This window comes from Parasteatoda tepidariorum, chromosome 12 (assembly GCF_982258835.1).
Source record: "Parasteatoda tepidariorum strain Cologne lab strain chromosome 12, Ptep-v5.0, whole genome shotgun sequence".
NCBI lineage: Eukaryota > Metazoa > Arthropoda > Arachnida > Araneae > Theridiidae > Parasteatoda > Parasteatoda tepidariorum.
Window position 1 is genome coordinate 6,863,949 of NC_141766.1, and position 19,563 is coordinate 6,883,511.

Consider the following 19,563-nt stretch of genomic DNA (forward strand, 5'->3'; position numbering starts at 1 on the left):
TTTTGAAAATTACATTTTTGAACTTAGGTATTATTATTATTATTTTTTTAATTAACATTTTCTTTTTTGACCCAAAAAATTTAATATTAAGCTCTTTCTGGGAGACCTAAATATTTTTAGTTTGATCAAAAAGTATTTTAGGTAAATTGCAGTGGCAACTTTTTTTTCAACTTTCAAGTTACACCCTATTGGAGGGTACAGTTTATTTAGTAAGCTTCGTTTTATTCATTAAATTCCATATTAGCCCTTTGGATTGAAACCACACCATTGGACATTATCGAGGCAGTGCGGCGATTGGTGTTCGGTGGATTGACTCCCCCCATCCCGTGGCTGCCTCTCAACTTTCCCCCGTCATTCACAGTTCATCAGTCGAACGAGATGGTGATTCCAGCGTTTCTACCGTTCTCCTAACACACGTGGTTGTAGAGCCTTAACGATTCTTTTTTAAACATTGAAATTATACGTTCTGAAAATTTATAGTTTTGAAATATTTACTTGCAAACGATTTTACATTTTCAGACGTTTTTGACAGCTGTCATCGTTTTACCAGTATTCTTTAAAAACAAAAGTTGGCAATATATAAGTTGACGGTGGTTCTATGAATATCATGATTATAAAATCTAAATAGGAAGTTGGTTTCTTGAAAAATTTCTCATATGGTTTACGTTGTAAATTGTAGCATAATGTGGACCAAATATGAACTGTTTATGTATGGGAGAAATATTTATGTTCACGAAAACTAGTTTTGTCTCAATACAAAAAAGACATAAGCATGCCTAGACAATTTATGATTAAGAAATCTAGTCCTGATAAAGACAAAATGCATCCAGAGAAACCATTTGTTGAAGAAAAAAAAGAGGATTTTACTCATACAGGTAAGATTTAAAAGCAATAATTTTTATCTTTAGGAATATGTAAAAATTTTTATCAAACCATGCTTTAAAAAGAAGAGTTGGAATAGTAAAGTTGTTCTCTTAATGTTATAAAATATAAAAATACAGCAATAGTTTGTTGTTTCTACTAAATTTAAAGAACGATTTTTATCTTTGACAGCATTTGTTACCGATCGACATTGAGAAAAAAGTTTTTTTTTTTTTAGATTAATATATAATAATAATAATAATAATAGTTATGACAAAAAATAATATGTATTTCTATTTGTGTTACTACTTAATGTCTGATTATCAATAAGGATTTTGTTAAGTAAAAACTTATATTAACCGGGAAGGAGCTTTACAATTTTTCTTTTACGTTGTTTATAAAAGATCCTAATAGATATTACAACAAATTAAATGGTTTTACTATTCTTTCAGCACCCAACAAGCATACTACTAAATGCTACCCGAATATGATACTAATAAAATAATTTGATTGTAAATCTAAAATTATTGAAATGAACTCAAGTGTAAGCTAAAATGATGACTTGAACTATTTCAGTTGATTTTTTCACTCGAGTTAATTTAGTTTAAGTTGAAAAGGCTCATACTGTATAAGTAAATGAGTAAAAATGAACCCGATTAATTTTAATCAATTAACATCTATTAATGAATAACTGAATTAGGTTATTTTTCATCGTTTGGTTTAACAGACCTGTTACCAAAATGTTATTTTTATTTTCTTGTTGCAAAAATATTAATACTTATAATTACATCATTGAACGTTAAAAATAATTTATCAATAAATGACTCATTCCCAAGAAAAAAAATTTTTTAGAAGGACTTTATGCAATATTGCATATTTTTGGAATTTTCATATAAACAAAAGTTTTTTTTTGGCAAATTTTATTCTAAATTCAGCTTTATATGCCCCATGCTCATTAAAGATTTTAACTATCTTTCAACTGCCTTTAGGTAAATTATTTTTTTCTCTTTGAATTAATCAAGATTCATTTTTATTGAAATTACTGGTTAATATTTGCGCATTATTCAATTAAAATAAAAAAAAGTCTTAAATTAATTTCTTTACAAAAATTTTCCTTAAGTTTGCAAAAGGAAGTCTCACTTTAAAAAAAAATCAGAACAAAGGTAAATGAGAACCGTTTTAAAGGAGGAATTACCAGTAAGGTTTTATTCCTTATTTGAGATAATCTACCCAAATAAGAATAAAAATTAACAGATCAAAGATGAATTTAACTTTGTTATGAATAGATATCTTCTTGTTATAAATAAATTATTTTAAAAATATAGTGTCAATAGATATTTTTTTGTTAAATAATTATAAAGATATATTAAAATTTACTATGTGAGGTTTCCACTTCGATATTATATTTTTCTTCTTCACATTCTTATTATCAGAAATTGACTGTTAAACACTAGTAATAATGAATGAAGAATTACAGTGATCTGTAGCAACAGTTTCGTTACATAATGTTCTTTTCACTTTTCAGTTAACTGGATATTTAGGAGACTCAAAATAGATTTTAACAACTAAAAATAGAGTAATAAAACAGACCTGCGAGACAAGACATTTTAATTATAAACTTTCATGATTGATGTTACTTTCTTTCAAAGAGAACTTATTTTTAAAAAACTACCATAATTGGTCATTCAAGGTTCAAATATTGTTCCTAGACACTGCAGACGTTGTAAAAAAGGATTCTTAAAATATTATAGATAGAATTATTGCACACTATTCAATGATTTTTTTTTTTACAGAAAATCATTAAATTTTTGAGAAAATTTATATTTTATCAACTAATTGTGTTGTCAATTTTGCGTTCAGAGATTTTTATTTGTATGCTTTATTTTTTCCTATATTTTCTCGTTTCTGGCGACTGAACTCATTATTTTTCCTGAAAGTTGTACATAGATTTTATACATGGACGTAAAAGGATTGTTTTGTCGAAATAACCTTTACAAAACTTTTTGTCGTGCTTCGAGTGCATTGTCAAAATATGTTCGAATAAATGCGTCAAAAGGGATTTTTTTTCCTGAAATTCTGTTACAAAAACTGATCCTTGGGTCGATGTCCATTCCTTAGGAACCATTCTGTATATATATATATATATTATATATATATATATATATATATATATATATATATATATATATATATATATATATATATATATATATATATATATATATATATATATATATATATATATATATATATATATATATATATATATATATATATATATATATATATATATATATATATATATATATATATATATATATATATATATATATATATATATATATATATATATATAGATATATGTATTATAGAAGAATTGTACATGTTTTTATACAATTCTGCAGGATTAATCTGCAGAAATTTATTTAAATTAAGTCAAATAAATTATGAACCTTGCATGAGGGAATAAAAAAAAATCACTTTAAATTTTACCATTAACTGCTTTTTATTTAATGTTGATTCAACAAGTAAGTCAACAAGTTTCTTTTAATGTTAAGCAATTTTGCGCTATTATGAGATCGTAAAAATTCTAAGCACTTGAAGCATTTTTAGAAATATTAATAGCTAATTTAATTCCGATTATGAGAAAAATATTAACAGCAATATTTTTCTTTAAAATCTATATGAGCATGTTTTCTAAATTACTATGGTTCCGCTGCAATTTTATGTGAAATAAAAATTTATATTGAGGATTGTTGAATTTCAGTAGAAATAATAATTATACTAAGTATATTAATTAAAAAGTTTGTCAAATCTATATTACCTTCGTTACTCAGGGCTTTGAAAAAAAAGAACATGCTATTTTAACTTTAATTATGTTGCAAAAATTATTACTGAATCATTTAAAGTTAATGATAGATCCAAACAAATAAAAAATAATTGATTTTCATATCTTTTTTGTCCCTTTTCCTTGCAATATTCGTTTTTTGTTGTTGTTTTTACTGCAATATTCCCAGTGATTCATTATGGAATTCGCAAAACTTAATAGTCCCACTGCCTTAGAATGTTAATAGAATTTCCCATTCTTAGATGCAACGTTTAATAGATCTTCGCTAAATAATAAATCACTGATCAGAGTTTTCTAAGACCCGTGAGAAACTTTTCAAAAAGTCATTATTTTAGAAACACAAGTTAAATTCGACTTGTTTTCACTTGTATATAATTTACTTGATAATAAAATAGTTAGCCTAAGTATAACCATCGGTAGATATTGTTTAGTTTTAATAGAGAAGTAAAAAATAGATAATTGTTTCGTTATAATTTTTGGTAATAATAATACAATATATAGTTTCTTTATAATCAAAACAAAATTCAAATGTTTTCGTATGAGAAATTTTTAAAGATAAAATCTGAACTTAAAAGGTTGGAATTAAAGATTCGGTTGTATTCAATTGTATTCTCTCGTTTTTCCTATTCAAAATATTTGCCCCATAAATAAAACTCCGAGAAGGGTAAGCTTATGGAAGATACGGCAGTCCAAGTTGCATACCTGATAATGTGACAGTAAAAAAAGCAATTTTATTTTTAATTTATCTCCTACGAATGAAAATAATTAAATTTGAGTTAATTTTATTTCATTTGCTTAGATAAAATGAGACTTTTCATCGCAAGTTAAGTGAATGTATCAACTGAAATAACTAAAGTTTGATGTCATTATTCTAACTGACAATTGACTAACAGTCAGATTGACAATCAGCATTATTTGGGTGAAATCATTTAAATCCTTCTCTAGTTAATTTCTCTCATTTTAGATTAACAATAATTATCATTTGAGAGAAATTATTAAAATCATATTCGAGTTGACTTTTCTCAGTTTGTTCAATATTCAACAGTGCACGATATACTTAAAACAACAACAACAACAAAAAAAAGGCTTTAACGAAATTACGCAATTTTATAGTTAGGAACAAGGATGTCATTTAATGCAAGAAAAAAAAAAAAAAAAAAAAACGAATGAAGGTTTTAGTGCCCTCTTGGAAAGCCTCTAGCGCGAATGCAGGATGCGATTGTGATGTCCGGTGGCATCACCTTCCACAGTTGCTATAAAAGTTCCTCTAAATTGAATAAACTCGAAGGTTGTATAACTTGCCATCCCAAATTGTCCCAGATATGCTCGTTCGGTGAAGAATCTGGTGATCACGCAGTCTGGAGTAAGGTAATAATTTGGTAGAGCTATTTCTGTGACACCATTGCTATGTGTGACCGAGTACTGTTTTTTTTTTGTTTTGAAAAATGGCTCTTGGGAGTCCTGCTTTCAGTGACAAGGCATATGGTTGAAGGATGTCACGAACGTACCACTGGGCGTCATGTCATCATGGATATTAGAGGTGATCATGTGGCGTATGAGATGGCATTTCACAACATCACACCAGCTATATTAACGATGTTCTTGCTGTGCAGCATAGGCAGGATTGACAACCACCCACGTAGACTCTCTTTGGAGTGGTGTCGACAGGATTAGACAGTAACCTAACAGAACCAGGTCATCTTCAATGATGAATGCAGATTTAATTTATGCAATTATGATAATCGTGTACGAGTAAGAGGCCCCTTGGTGAAAGCCTCGATCCTGCCTACGCTGTGCAGCACAACACTTCCACACCGGGTGTGATGGTATAGTTGCCATCGAGTACGACAAACGATCACTCCTAATATTGATCCAAGGTGCCAAGACAGCCCAGCGGTTCGTTCGAGACATCTTTCCACTTTCCACCACATTTGTAATCACATATGTCAGGCCACACAGGAACTATTTTTCTACTTCACAATGCTCGCCCATACACATCAATGGTGTCACAGATACACCTTCGTCACATTACCACCCAGCTCGATCCCCAAATTTGTCTCCGAACGAAACGAGTATGTCTGAGACAACTTGGAACGGTAAGTTGGACATCTTCCGAGTTTGTCAATTTAGCGATGTTTTCACAACAACTGTGGAACGAGTTACCACAGGATATCATAAGGGACTTTTATATCTCAATGTTCAACCGTATCGTATCCTGTGTTCATGCGGTAGTCTAAGAGGATACTAAAACCTCCTTTAATTTGTATTTTTTCCTGCAACAATAAATTGTCATTTTTCTTTGATTTTTTAATCACTTAATTATTAAAACTTGCTATATATATATATAGGGTAAACTAACCAGTGAAGTAACACTTAAGCGTTGCTTGCCTTTTAAAAGATCATATTAATTTCAAAATTCGTAATTTTAGTTAAATGACAGTGTCAACATATTTGTTACTAATTGCAAATTATATAAAAAAAAATTTAGGGAACTTACATAATATTGTTTTAAAGTTTTGGAGGTTCAAATAACAAGTAGTAAGAAGACCAAGTGAAGGAACAGCTCTTACCAGTGAAGGAACACGAAATTGCCCAGTAAAGGAACACTTAATTTTGGTTATTTTTTAATGCTCTTTATGAATTTATTAGCCATACAAATATATAAAAACAAGACTATTTGTGAAATTATAACATACAAGTTTTTGTAAAATGCTAACTTTTTTCTGTAATCATGAACTAGAAATTAAAGTGATGTTAAATACAAAATAAATAATAAAAAAAACATTCTTTCTTATAATTTGACAGTAAAATCTAAATCATTGTGTCATCCGATGCTGTTTATTATCATTATTATTTTATTACCTTTTTATTTACTCTTTTTCCTCTTATTTCTTGGAGCTTTTTTTCTTTTTTAAGTATTTTTTCTTTCTTTATCTTCTCCATATTCTCTTGTTTTAATTTTTTTTTAGATCTTTCAGCCTCTTGAAATTTTTGCCATTTCTCAGAAGTTAGTGCAAAAGGTAATTTATTCGTTTTTCTTCTTATTTGACCTTTCCTTTTATCATCAATATTTGGCCAATGTAAATAATTCTTCCAAGCTTCTCCTGATTTTTCAGAAACATTTCTAGAATGCCTTTCTCGAAAATAGACGGGGGAAAGGTGTCTTGAAGTTTGAGGAAAATCCATCTCTTTCTAACTTATATCTAGAGGATCTTTAGAAGTACTGATTTTACTTATAGAATCACTTCTTTTTTCAACTAAGAGAGGATCAGCATGAGGACTCATTTAAAATTCGATATCTAAGATGCATTCATTATCAATACTAGCTCCAGTTCCTAAGTTTGACTTAACCAAGTGGTCTTCTTTTAATACGTACTTCTTCCATATTGAAAAAAGTACAGGCTCTTGGACATTTTCGATATTAGACTCTTCAGTCAATTCTGCTTTAAAAATTTGCAACATATCTTGATTTCCCTCTCAAGTTTCTGAAGAAATTGAGTATCGCTTCTGTTTAACTCTGTTTTTTGTTGAGGAGCTTGCTTCTAAATTCTAACATAGTAAAGTAGTTTTTATAAATTATATCATCACGTTGCTATCCTATAATGAGAGCTTATTAGGTGTTATTGGTGCAAAAGCCAGCGAAAAAATGTTCTATTCAAATTTTTATGATTATATTTAATTAGTTTTCGATTTGTAAACATAGTTTATTAAGTTGCCTAACATTTGATGTAACTACACACCCCATTAATAAATATAAATTATAATTTTTTCATAATTTTAGCTATTAAATTAACATTTTGAACTGAAATTATTTCAGGAATTATTTAACCATTTTTTAACAAACTTTCGGTTGTCCTCTATATAGCAGAATTACTTATCCTAGAGTCATGTAAAATCATATTTCACACATTACTGTTCATTCACTGGAAGTATTCCCAGCGAAGGAACATGCCTGTTTCTTCACTGGTTAGAAGTTGTTTTTTGTCACTTAAAAAGAATTTTGATGTATAATATGACTAAAAGTACAAGAAAATTAAAAAATTTCTTTTATTTTCATTAACTGGGAAAAAAAACCAGTAAAGGAACACTTGTTCCTTCACTGGTTTTTCATCGTTTGGTGATCCAGTGAATAAACACCCCCTTATCTCAGTACTTTATTATGCAATGATGCATGAAAAAAAATAAAACGTAACTTCAATAACTATATTTTGAATTCTCTTTTTCACAGTGAGAAAAATAAAACTATTACATGCAATTAATTCCACTTCAAACGTATAAGTACAAACACTCACCTTATAATTTTTTCAAAGAAACAATGTGTTGCAGAAATAATAACAAATTCAAAAATTTTTCCAGAGAAGTCTATTTGACCAGGTAATCCAAACCATTGCTAGATGACTTCCTAATGTTTGGCAGTAAGCTATTGTTACCAATCTATCTAAAAAAAAAAACTTTCAAATTCTTATTTTTAATCAATATATAAGAAATGTTCCTTCACTGGTTGGTTTACCCTATATATACATACATACATATATATATATATATATATATATATATATATATATATATATATATATATATATATATATATATATATATATATATATATATATATATATATATATATATATATATATATATATATATATATATATATATATATAATATCGTATGTATAAATAGAAGCATAATATTTTAATTTAAGAATTACTTGATAATATTATGACTTGGGGAAAATTTTAATTGAGTTTGAGGAAAGTAGGAGATTTTAATTACCGACTCATCAGAGATAGACGGAAAGCATTACAGAAAACGTATCAATTCGTAAACATGGAAATAAGTTTAAAATGGTCCTGTTTGTATAGTTACCAGCTAAAAGATGTTTTCTTGTTGATGTTTATAAATGCACTTTGAAAATACCAAAATTACTTTTAAATATTTCCTTAACTTTCTAGAAAGAGTGTTTGTGATTGTTGAAACTAAAGAAATTGACAATATTTGTTGAAATTTTATGTACTTAAAATTTTTATATCGATATTTTGACTTTTTAAATTTTATAATATAAAATGTTTACTTTGTTTAAACACAAAAGCACTCAGCAGGGAATGTGTGTAACAAAACTTTGTGTGACTATTTTATGTTGAGATAATCATAGAAGAGGTCACTCAAAAAAACTGCAATATTTTCGTTTGGGATAGATTTTTTAAATTTTTTCCTCCTTTTCATGAGATTTTAATGGTATTTTTCTGTCTAAGAGTATTTTGCTAGTGAAGAAATGTTTCTTTTAAAAATTTGAGTAAATTTTGCATTCAATCTTGTTATTTAAAATATCTCCAATAACAAATGTTGATGTTGAACAGAGCTTTTATATGAAATTAAGAAGACACATTGACTACATCTGTACTGCCATGCAATAAAGAAATCAAACTAAGCGATAAAAAATACAAACTAAGGATTTTTATATTTTTGTATGATCCATTGCAAAATTTTTCTTAAAAAAAATATATTTTTTTTAAAATTCTATTTTAGCCTCCATAGCATTAACAATAAAAAGAAAATAGTTGTCATACGACTTGTAAAAAGTTAAATTTAGCTTCATTTCTTTGTTATCTCCCTGCTTTGACACCACAACATTGCCTCCGTTCCCTTCAACACATGAAGAGATTTTAATGGCCTATCTTTCCCAATTTGTGACCCTGAGGGTATTAGAATACGATACTCTTATTTTCGCATAGATGTCGGCCCCTTAAAGTTGTTTACTTGTCTACAATGTCCAGTTAAATTGCTTATTTATGGTTTTGAAACCATGCTTGTTGTAAATGGTTTCAAAACTATAAAGGTATAAATGGTCGTTACCGTAAACTTTACGGTTAATCGGATGGACAGACTGCTGCAGGTTATCATCATTATTATTAATATATATATATATATATATATATATATATATATATATATATATATATATATATATATATATATATATATATATATATATATATATATATATATATATATATATATATATATATATATATATATATATATATATATATATATATATATATATATATATATATATATATATATATATATATATATATATATGTATGTTTCTTTTCCATTTCATTCCATATTTTAAAAATATAAACACTAACTATATTTTCAATTTAGATACCAAAAAATTAAATAAGCTGGCATCATTTCATTTTTTCCCGAAGATTTTGGTAGAAATTCTATTTAATTCCACCAATTCTTTATAAATTCGGTTTTTCTGGATAAAATGGGCAAATCATCTTTTGGTAAATCTATAATATTATATAATAAATTAAATTTAGTCTTGTGGTTTTAATATTAATTAATAGTTTAATTTTGCTGCCACTAGAAAACTATTTTAATTCATAATTTAATCCACTAGAAAAAATGGAACAATGTGCTTTTCTCATAAAGGCATATTGTTCGCATTATTTTATTTTTCATGGATTGATTTTTTAAAAACGTTTTTAATCGTTTTGAGATTAGTATAGCATGTTTTCTAGTTATCTTTCATAATGAGTTTTCAATTAAATCAGTGCACTTTAAAAGAATTTCATTACCAATTTAAATGGCATAGAAATAAAATGGTGTGCTTTTGTTCCTGTCCTTTTTCACTTCATGCTTTCATTTAATAAATATATAAATAATTAATGTTATTTGAATGTATTAAATAAAGAAAGAGCAGCTTATCCAGTGAGAGAAAAGGTTTTTATTTCACACTAATACTTCCAAATGCATTCATTTCTTATATTCATCCGGACGTTAATGAATCAGGAGGATTTAAATGAATAATTTCACAGATTTGCGCTCAATCAATGTTGGTTCAAAGTGCAACAAAATAGCTTTTAATTTGATTTAAGTAGAAGTCAGTTAGAAAAAATTAATTATTATTGCTCTCCCACAAACTAAAGAGATAGTTTGGCTTATCTCCCTGAGCATGCATCTATGACTATTTCGAAGAAGTTTATAGAGTCATTGCAAATTGTTCTTCAGCATGCACCCTTTAACTACAATCAAATTTCCGTAGTTTCAGAAAATATTTTTCCCAGAGGCAGTAAAGGTAATGTATTATCATTTAAATATTAATATCTCCTTCAGCATGTATATATGACGGTTTCGAAGAAGCATAAAAGTCATTGCAAATTGTTTCTCGGCATGCACCCTTTAAATACAATGAAATTTCCGTAGTTTCAGAAAATATTTTTCCTAGAGGCAAAGGTAATGTATTATTATTTTAATAATAATATCTCCCTGAGCTAGCATACATGATCGTTTCGAGGAAGTTAATGAAGTCATTGCAAACTGTTCCTAGGTATGCATCCTTTAACTACAATAAAATTTCTGTAGTTTCAGAAAATATTTTTCATAGAGGAAGCAAAGGTAATGTATTAATATTTCAATAAACAAAAATGTCAACCATTTCCCATCAATGATTTAAACAAATGTACAAAAGGTCAGGTAGACATAAATGGTTATGAGTTTAAGTTCTAGTAAAAATTCTATTTGCTTTAAAAGTTTCTATTTTGGTTCCCTACATCTAGAAAATTGACCTCTAGAACACAAGAAATCTGCCAATTCTGAAGTATCTCTTGAATATCACACCTGCTATGTAAAAGATAAGAAGTGATGATCTTGTTTTATGAACGACATAAGCAATCTACGCCGACATATGTCACTTTACGTCATAGAAGCTATTTTTATCTCATTAATAATTTTGATACAAAATGTAAGAATATTTCCCTAAGAGGTCTCGCTATCTTTACTTTAAATTTTGGATTCTCATTTTTTCTATGGTATTTGGTCTTTACAAACTTTCGATGATAGAGTATCCGTTCGACAGTGTCAAAAAATATTGTAAAATAAAGACGTTGTTTTATTAAATTAGAAGCAGTGAATAAATTTTTTTCCAACTTTTAGGATTTTTTTAAACAATGTAAAGCAATGAAATTATACAGTTAGTCATGTTCAATATGTCAGTGTTTAGTTTTATTTCAAATTGAAAATTTCAAATGTAAATAAGGTAAATTCTTTTCAGAAATCTAAAAAGAGAAACACGTTCTCTTTTAAGATTAAAAAAACTGCTAAAAATAATAGTTTATAATGCTAACTTCAAAAATTATGGTTGTAAAACTGTATGTTTCAGTTAATAAACCAATTAAAATTTTAGAACAATCCCAACAACGTTTTTTTTTAATCTATGTATTTAACATGTTTCAAAGGATTGCACTGGTCAAAACAAAAATAGTTTAGTTTCTTGCAAATGATATCAATTTTCGTTTCTTCTTTTACTTCCTTTTTAGTTCAATCAACATTTGTTTCTAGATTTCTGATAAATGACTTTAATTTTGCGTGATTTACGTTTCAGAAGCATCCAAATTGGTTCTTCTCAATTTATCATTGATTGCCAAATTGATTTATGATATAATTTTAATCGGTTTTCATCAGTTTAAATAGTAATCAAAGTAAATTTTTAAAAAAAATCGTAAAACAGACAAATGTTTACTACCATTAAAATCCTTCCAAACGACAGTGCAAATTGGTAGTTAGTTTCATGATAGCACTAGTATCGTGTCAACAAAGTCACATATCTTGGTCTTTACCATCAATAGAGATTTAAACTGAAATAACCGCTAAAATCATTGCAAAAGCCTTTTAATAAATTAAACTGTATGATAGGTGCCTACTCAAAAATGTCTGTTTAAAACAAACGTTAACTTACATACGATTAATAATCACATATGCATCTCCAGCAATCATAAATAGATCACAAAATTAACACATATTCCGAAATAAAATGCTTAGAAGAATAAACCAGACCTTATTATAGAAGAAACAAAGCCATACACACTGATTTCAAATTAGAAACTTTAACTGAAACACTCATGACCTTAAATGCTAATAAATCTATCTATCTATCTATCTATCTATATCTATATCTATATATATATATATATATATATATATATATATATATATATATATATATATAATATATATATATATATATATATATACAATACATATATATATAATATATATATATATATATATATATATATATATATATATATATATATATATATATATATATATATATATATATATATATATATATATATATATATATATATATATACAATACATATATATATAATATATATATATATATATATATATATATATATATATATATATATATATATATATATATATATATATATATATATATATATATATATATATATATATATATATATATATATATACAATACATATATATATAATATATATATATATATTTGCTTCAGCCACAATGACTCCTGCTTAAAATTTAATAAAAAAAAATTTTTTTTTTTCATTTCAATTTTCTTTTGACTGAATCGCGATATTGTGACTACTCAGACCTGATAATAATTTAAATGGTTTTATTCGGTTCTAAAAATGATCATTTTCTTGTTTTTAAAACTAGACGGAAATTTTGTAACTTTAAACTTAAATTGGATACCATAATTTAGTTCTTGATACTACAGTCACTGTAACAAGTTTCACAATTCTTTTCTTGAATTAATCATAGGTTTTTAAAATACCCTTCTACATTCGAAATATATAAAAGAGCTTTATTTTTTACCTAAGCATAACTACTAACTTTTCCGCTTAATTGTAATATATTATTAAAACTAATTTATATACAATACATTATTTTGTGCTTAATTGTTTTCTCAAACTTTTAGTTTAACTGAGATGCAAATACTTTAAATTAATAGACCTACCTCTGGGAATCCTAGTGAAGATGGTGTTCTTTTAAGTTACAATATATATATTTCTCAAAAAAAAAAACAAAAAAAATGAACTAAATTTTGAACGCTGATGATTTCGGAAACTATTATCTAAAGATTGTTTTTGTAAATTTCAGAGTCTACAAGACCATATGATTTGAGTGTTAAAACAAAATTTGCAGAAATCGAAAGAAGTCCTTCACCAGAAACGCCTCCTTATCCTGGTGTGATTGAATTCTCCCCAAAAATTGTAACATCTAATATGACTCCGTCAATTGGAATTGCGATGATAGAAAGATCTTCACCCAATCATCCTCTAAAACCATCTCTGGAAGCATTAAATTTTCGTTCCTCATCGGACATTGGTGTAACTGCTCAATCTTGGCAAAGATCACTGTATCCACCAACTTTTATGGCTTATCCTATTCCATTCATGCCTCGACCAGCAACAGATTTCGTTAGTCCACCATCAGTGCCACCTTGGAGAAGTGGTCTTCTTGGTGGAGGAGCAGCTCCTTCCCTCGTATCAGCACCACGAATCCAAATGACAGAAGGTTTTTATGAAAAATCCCATATGGATTCTCCATCTTATAATACTAATATATGGCCTCAAAACGAAGAATCTGTATCTATACCAGAGAGTGGAGAATTAAGTAAGGAATTAGCTGGTAATAAATATAGTTCAACGGGAGCTGCCCGTTATTTCTGTTCCGCATGTAGTAAAAACTATGCTACCTATAGCGGTTTATCCAGGCATAAACAGTTTCATTGCATTACATTAGAAAAAAAAGCATTTAATTGCAAATATTGCGATAAAATTTATGTATCTTTAGGAGCATTGAAAATGCATATACGCACTCATACCTTACCGTGTAAGTGTAATTTGTGTGGAAAAGCATTTTCAAGACCATGGCTACTTCAGGGTCATATAAGAACTCATACAGGAGAAAAACCTTTTGCATGTCCTCATTGTAGTCGAGCATTTGCTGATCGCTCCAACCTACGCGCCCATCTACAAACTCATTCTGATGTGAAAAAATATAGTTGCAATGCCTGTAGTAAGACTTTTTCAAGGATGTCTCTCTTATTAAAGCATAATGATGGAGGATGTGGAGCGCAACAGAGATCTAATCTCCCATTTGTAACTATAGGATCAATAGTTCTCACTTGATTCTGTCATATCTCTCTGGCTCAAAATTTTATAAAAAGTGGTGGCAAGACAAATTATTTTCACTTCTTTCACAGATAATAGAGCCGGTTTTAAGTGCTTCTTAAAACATTCTATAAATATTAGGAAAATAATCCCATATGATCATAAATATCAAATGACAATCGAAATTTTTAAAATTTAAACTTGGAATAAATGATTTAAATATAAGAATTTTGCCTAAGGGGGATCGTAAGTATACATGCTAATAGTAAAATAATTTTGCTGCCACTTTTTGTATTTTGTGCAGAATCAATGTGAGTCAAGATGTGTGAAACATGTTAATGACATAAATAACTGTCGCTGGCACGACAATACCCCGCTCAATTGTCCGCATGAAAAGTGGACACCTTGAGAAGAGTGCATCACAAAGTAAGTTCACTTAACACTAGACTGAAACTTAGTATATACCTAAATTGCCCAAAAGCTGTCAAAATGACTGGATTGTAAAAGAATAACTAATGTATAAGGAAATTTGTTTAAAATTAATTTTTAATATTTTTTTATATTATTTACAGTTATATAACAAGTTATTAGTAAATATTAACAATAAAAAAATTATATGTTCGACAAAAAGTCACAAAATTCCAAGAAATTGTGCCATTATATACATCATTGTTTTTCTAATTGAAATGAAAAAGCAGTCAAAATGACTTCCTTGGGCAATCTAGTGTTAAGAGCATTTCTTCCTTTTCAGAAGATTTCGTTAAAATGACAGCTCGAGTGCTTAAAAATTACGATTTATTTTGAAGACAGTTCTGTATACTACAATAATATTTACATATGGAACTGAGATTCACGGCTTTTTAAAAGCTAAATTGGTTGGTAACAGAAGGAAATATATACAGATAAATATGTACTTTCCTCATATTCATATATTGTTTATTGCTGGATATTAATGGGTTAAGTCAAATGTTTAATGTTTATGGCGAAACACTGACTACCATTAATATTTGTGAATAAATAGATTCCGAAAAAGTGTACATCAATTTATCTAGAGTTAAATCAACACCATTATCTCCCATAAATCTATTGTTGTTTGTTGATGTCATCTGAGCAACAGCTTGTTTGCCTTCATCGACAAAAAATATGACTACTTCGTGGTGTTGTGTTCATCCTTATTAGTTTGAATTTATTTTAGATGCTCTTATGTGAATTGATTAAATAGTCTAATGCGTCGCACTCTTCTCACATTCCCTAATTAGCGGCGCTGATATCTGACATGTCCACATTTCATTAGGGCAGCCCTTATAACTAAAAAAGATTGTATTTCCAAAGAGTATATAAAATATTTTTATTTTGAAATTAAGTGTTTGTTCTAGATGTTTGTCTACAATTTTTATTATTATTATAGCTCTTAATTCTTTTCTTTAAAATTGAGATACTTCTTGAAAAGCTGTATCAAATTGACAATTTATATATGCTTAAGAACTGTTTTAACTATTTCAAGAAAATAATTTTGTGCTTCCTTTTAGTGTGCCAAATTTGATGACATTTTGTGATATACTGTTCTCTCATTAGCTTGTTAAAAATATTTTCGATATTAAATCAAAAATACCATTATAAATCAACGAAAGGTTTCTATAAGGTTTTCGAAATGAAAAACACGTCTTTCATTATTGAAGTATCTTGTTTTCTATTATATAATGTTTCCATGAACTTTTTTCCAATAAATCCTCATTCTTAAATTTTGACAATTGTGAGTGTTGTAATATGTTAATAATAAAAGAGATACATTTTGTTAAGTTGTTATGACACTTTATTATACTAAAAAGTTAGACAACACTACAAAATATTCAATTGGTCAAAGTATAAATACTTGATCACTTTCATCTTCTTCTATTCTTTGATATTTCTTATGTTTCTTTAAAATGTTGCATTTTCGCAGCTGTAGTCACAACGTCTTATTAAAACCAAAAAAAAAAAAAAAAAAAAAAAAAAAAAAAAAAAAAAAAAGTGGTGGCAGAATTCAGACATAAATTTTTGACTGAAACAATATATTTAGATTGCTATCTTTAGTAATGATATTTAGTTCCTAAACAGGTTATTGACTACATAAAGTGGGATTTAAATTATTTTTAAAAACTTTAAGGATAAATTATCTTTTTAATAGAATACCACGTCCCTCGGAATGAATTCAGTTATTGCTACCAATATTTTGAAATAAGTTCCTAACAGGAAACAAGGTTCATAAATAATCTGAAAATAAACTAACTATACAAAATAATCTAAAAAGATAAATAATTTAAAAAAACAACTTTTTGAAAAAGAGACTTAAAAAGAGATAATACGACTTAAATCGTGATGAAATCGAGATGTTTTTCGCCGAATATTATGAAAAAAAGAGCAAATTATTAATCAGTCGTTTCATTTGATCGATTTGGTACCAGTAGGTTTTGAACTGCATCATAAAAAAAATTTTCGCGCATTTCCGATTATAATTATTCCATAAGATTCAATATTTACGAATTTGTGTTAAAATTCTTAATGAATTGAAATTCGATATAAATATCACAAATCTTTATTGAAGTGAAAAGAATCAAATGATGAAAAATAATGAAATTAGAATAATACATATTTCAAAGAGTGCAGTTATAATTCCGGTGGCATTCCTTGGAAATTTTACTGAATCGGATTAAAACTAAATGGACTTAAGTTCATTTTTACAAAATGAATTATTTTTTTAGGAATTCCATCAAAAAGCTAGAAATGTATACTTTTCTAAAACTTTTATCATAAAAACTGGGTTCTTTCATTATTGACCCAAGTGTTTACATGTAACTCTTCTAACATCTAACTCTTTCAAAATTGCTCGTTATATTACCAGCAAATGACTGATCATTTGATTTTTAAATATATTTTTAGGTAATGTGTAATACATTTTACTAGAAATAACTGTTTATCTATAAAATAAAAGTTTTATCGGAAATGTTTATTTAGAATAAGACAGCACAAATAACTGGATAAAAATACCAAGTATAGATTTGAAAAGATAATTACTTCACAAAATAAAATTTTATTTATTTTGTGAACAATAGATAATTTGAATAGTTAAAATTATTTTTTAATAAAGGAAAATATAAATACGAAACTATAAATTTCAGATTCCGGCAAATAATGAAATTCCATGGATTGCGAATTATTATTATTTTTTTTTCTTGGAAAGTTTGGCACCTAACCAATCACAGGCGATGTAACTCTCTACCAATGTTAGACAATTAAATAGAGAGATAAGGAAGAAATTTTACAAGTACCAATCTAAGTATATATAAATACATGTGTCTTTACTTGAGAAAATGAATGATAATTTTTTGAAGTGACATTTCGTAGTTATAAAGTTTATACGTTGACAGTGCAAGACCATGTCTTGTCTTGTTGTCCTGATTTTCTTAGATTGTAATTGGGGAAATCCCTAACCTACATTTAAGATTTATGACGTACTCAATCCTGACAGTCGACCAAAATAAAGGTTTTGTAAGGTTACTCGTTCATTATTTATTGCCAAATTGACTTGAATCGTTCTTCCACTCCGAAACTATGACTTGAAGCCTTCCTCCTCTGGAGGAATAGAAAGACTTAAACAAAATAAATGAGTGTATCATAGTTACTTTGACTAAAATAAGAACTAATTTTTTTCAAAAGCATTAGTTATATCCTTCCTCGCTTCAATTATTATTATTTTAAAGAGGAAATGAATTTCTTTATAATTAAATATTGCAAAATGTTTGCATTTATTTGCAAAAAAAAGGTAAATGTAACTGTTCTAGTCAGCTTAAAAAACCAATTTTGTGCCATATGCAAAAAAGTACTGCCAAATGTATTAAAAGTTAAAGTATGTCTCCTTATGTCCGTCAAAATGCCTCTTTAATAGAAGCAATTAAGCGGATCTGTAAATATAAATACAGTAATTCATGTTATTTCATTTATTTAAATATTAGCTACAAATGCCTCTTAAGCTTTTCTTTTAATATTTGTTTAGAATTATTATTATTTGTTTAGAATTATATAAATTCTCATTATTATGGAACGTATAAAGAAGTTTGTTGTAGATTTGTTTCAAACATATTGTGGATATTTTCTGTTGCAAAATTTATTGTTAATAGAATTGTAGTATGTAATGACATTAAAGTAATTTCACCGGTGAAGTATTCTGCATGAGCTTTTGTCTGGCTTATGTAAGTATGTAATTGTTTATTAATAAAAACAAAATACAATGAAGTTACTGTTTATGATCATTCATAATTGTTATGTATCACACGTTGCAGCTGAATAAAAAAGATAAAATGGATGATTTTGTGTCATTTATGTTTATTTCCTCAACACTGTCTCTTAACGCCAACAATGGTGGCAACTACTTAACATCAAGGAGGTGTAAGTGATTCACAACACCATTCGTTTACACTTCTTTGTGTGAAATTGTTATTCAGTGAACACTAAAATATATTATGAGGCCACAATAGGCATTACAGATTTCCTAGCTTTTAAAATTACTTAAACTTGTTTTTTTTAATCATTATTAATCGAATTTATTTAAATTAAATGAATTAGTTAATTTTTTTAAAAAAAAGCGAACATAAAATATTTTATTCTTTTCTGATCAGTCTATTTTATTTCAATACTAATGTAGACTCATTATTTCAGTCTCGCGCCTAATCGAAAGCAAAAATTTGCTTATAACTCTTAATTATTCATTTCTTACCTCCAATATGTTTCTGCTACATGGTTATACTAATTCTCACAGTCTTGTTGGCGATTCACGATCGCCAAAGTATTTTCAGATTGGCTTTATTTTTTTTTTCTATTTTATTTTTCGTTAAATCACCAATCTTGAATCTCTT

At 27.4% G+C, this 19,563-nt stretch overlaps 1 protein-coding gene across 1 annotated transcript; it reads left to right on the forward strand.

Annotated features, from left to right (window-relative positions):
* Positions 1-266: 266 nt before the first annotated feature.
* LOC107443696 (uncharacterized) lies at positions 267-19,013 on the forward strand. Its single transcript, XM_016057646.5, has 2 exons — positions 267-875; positions 13,656-19,013. Exons 1-2 carry the CDS (start codon positions 773-775, stop codon positions 14,687-14,689), a joined length of 1,137 nt encoding a protein of 378 aa, XP_015913132.2. The 5' UTR covers positions 267-772; the 3' UTR covers positions 14,690-19,013.
* Positions 19,014-19,563: the final 550 nt, after the last annotated feature.

Bases quoted from the DNA above. Each gene is read 5' to 3' on its own strand.
- LOC107443696 (XM_016057646.5), top strand. From the start codon at position 773: ATGCCTAGACAATTTATGATTAAGAAATCTAGTCCTGATAAAGACAAA. The intron at 876-13,655 runs GTAAGATTTAAA...TGTAAATTTCAG, and splicing joins AGAGGATTTTACTCATACAG to AGTCTACAAGACCATATGAT.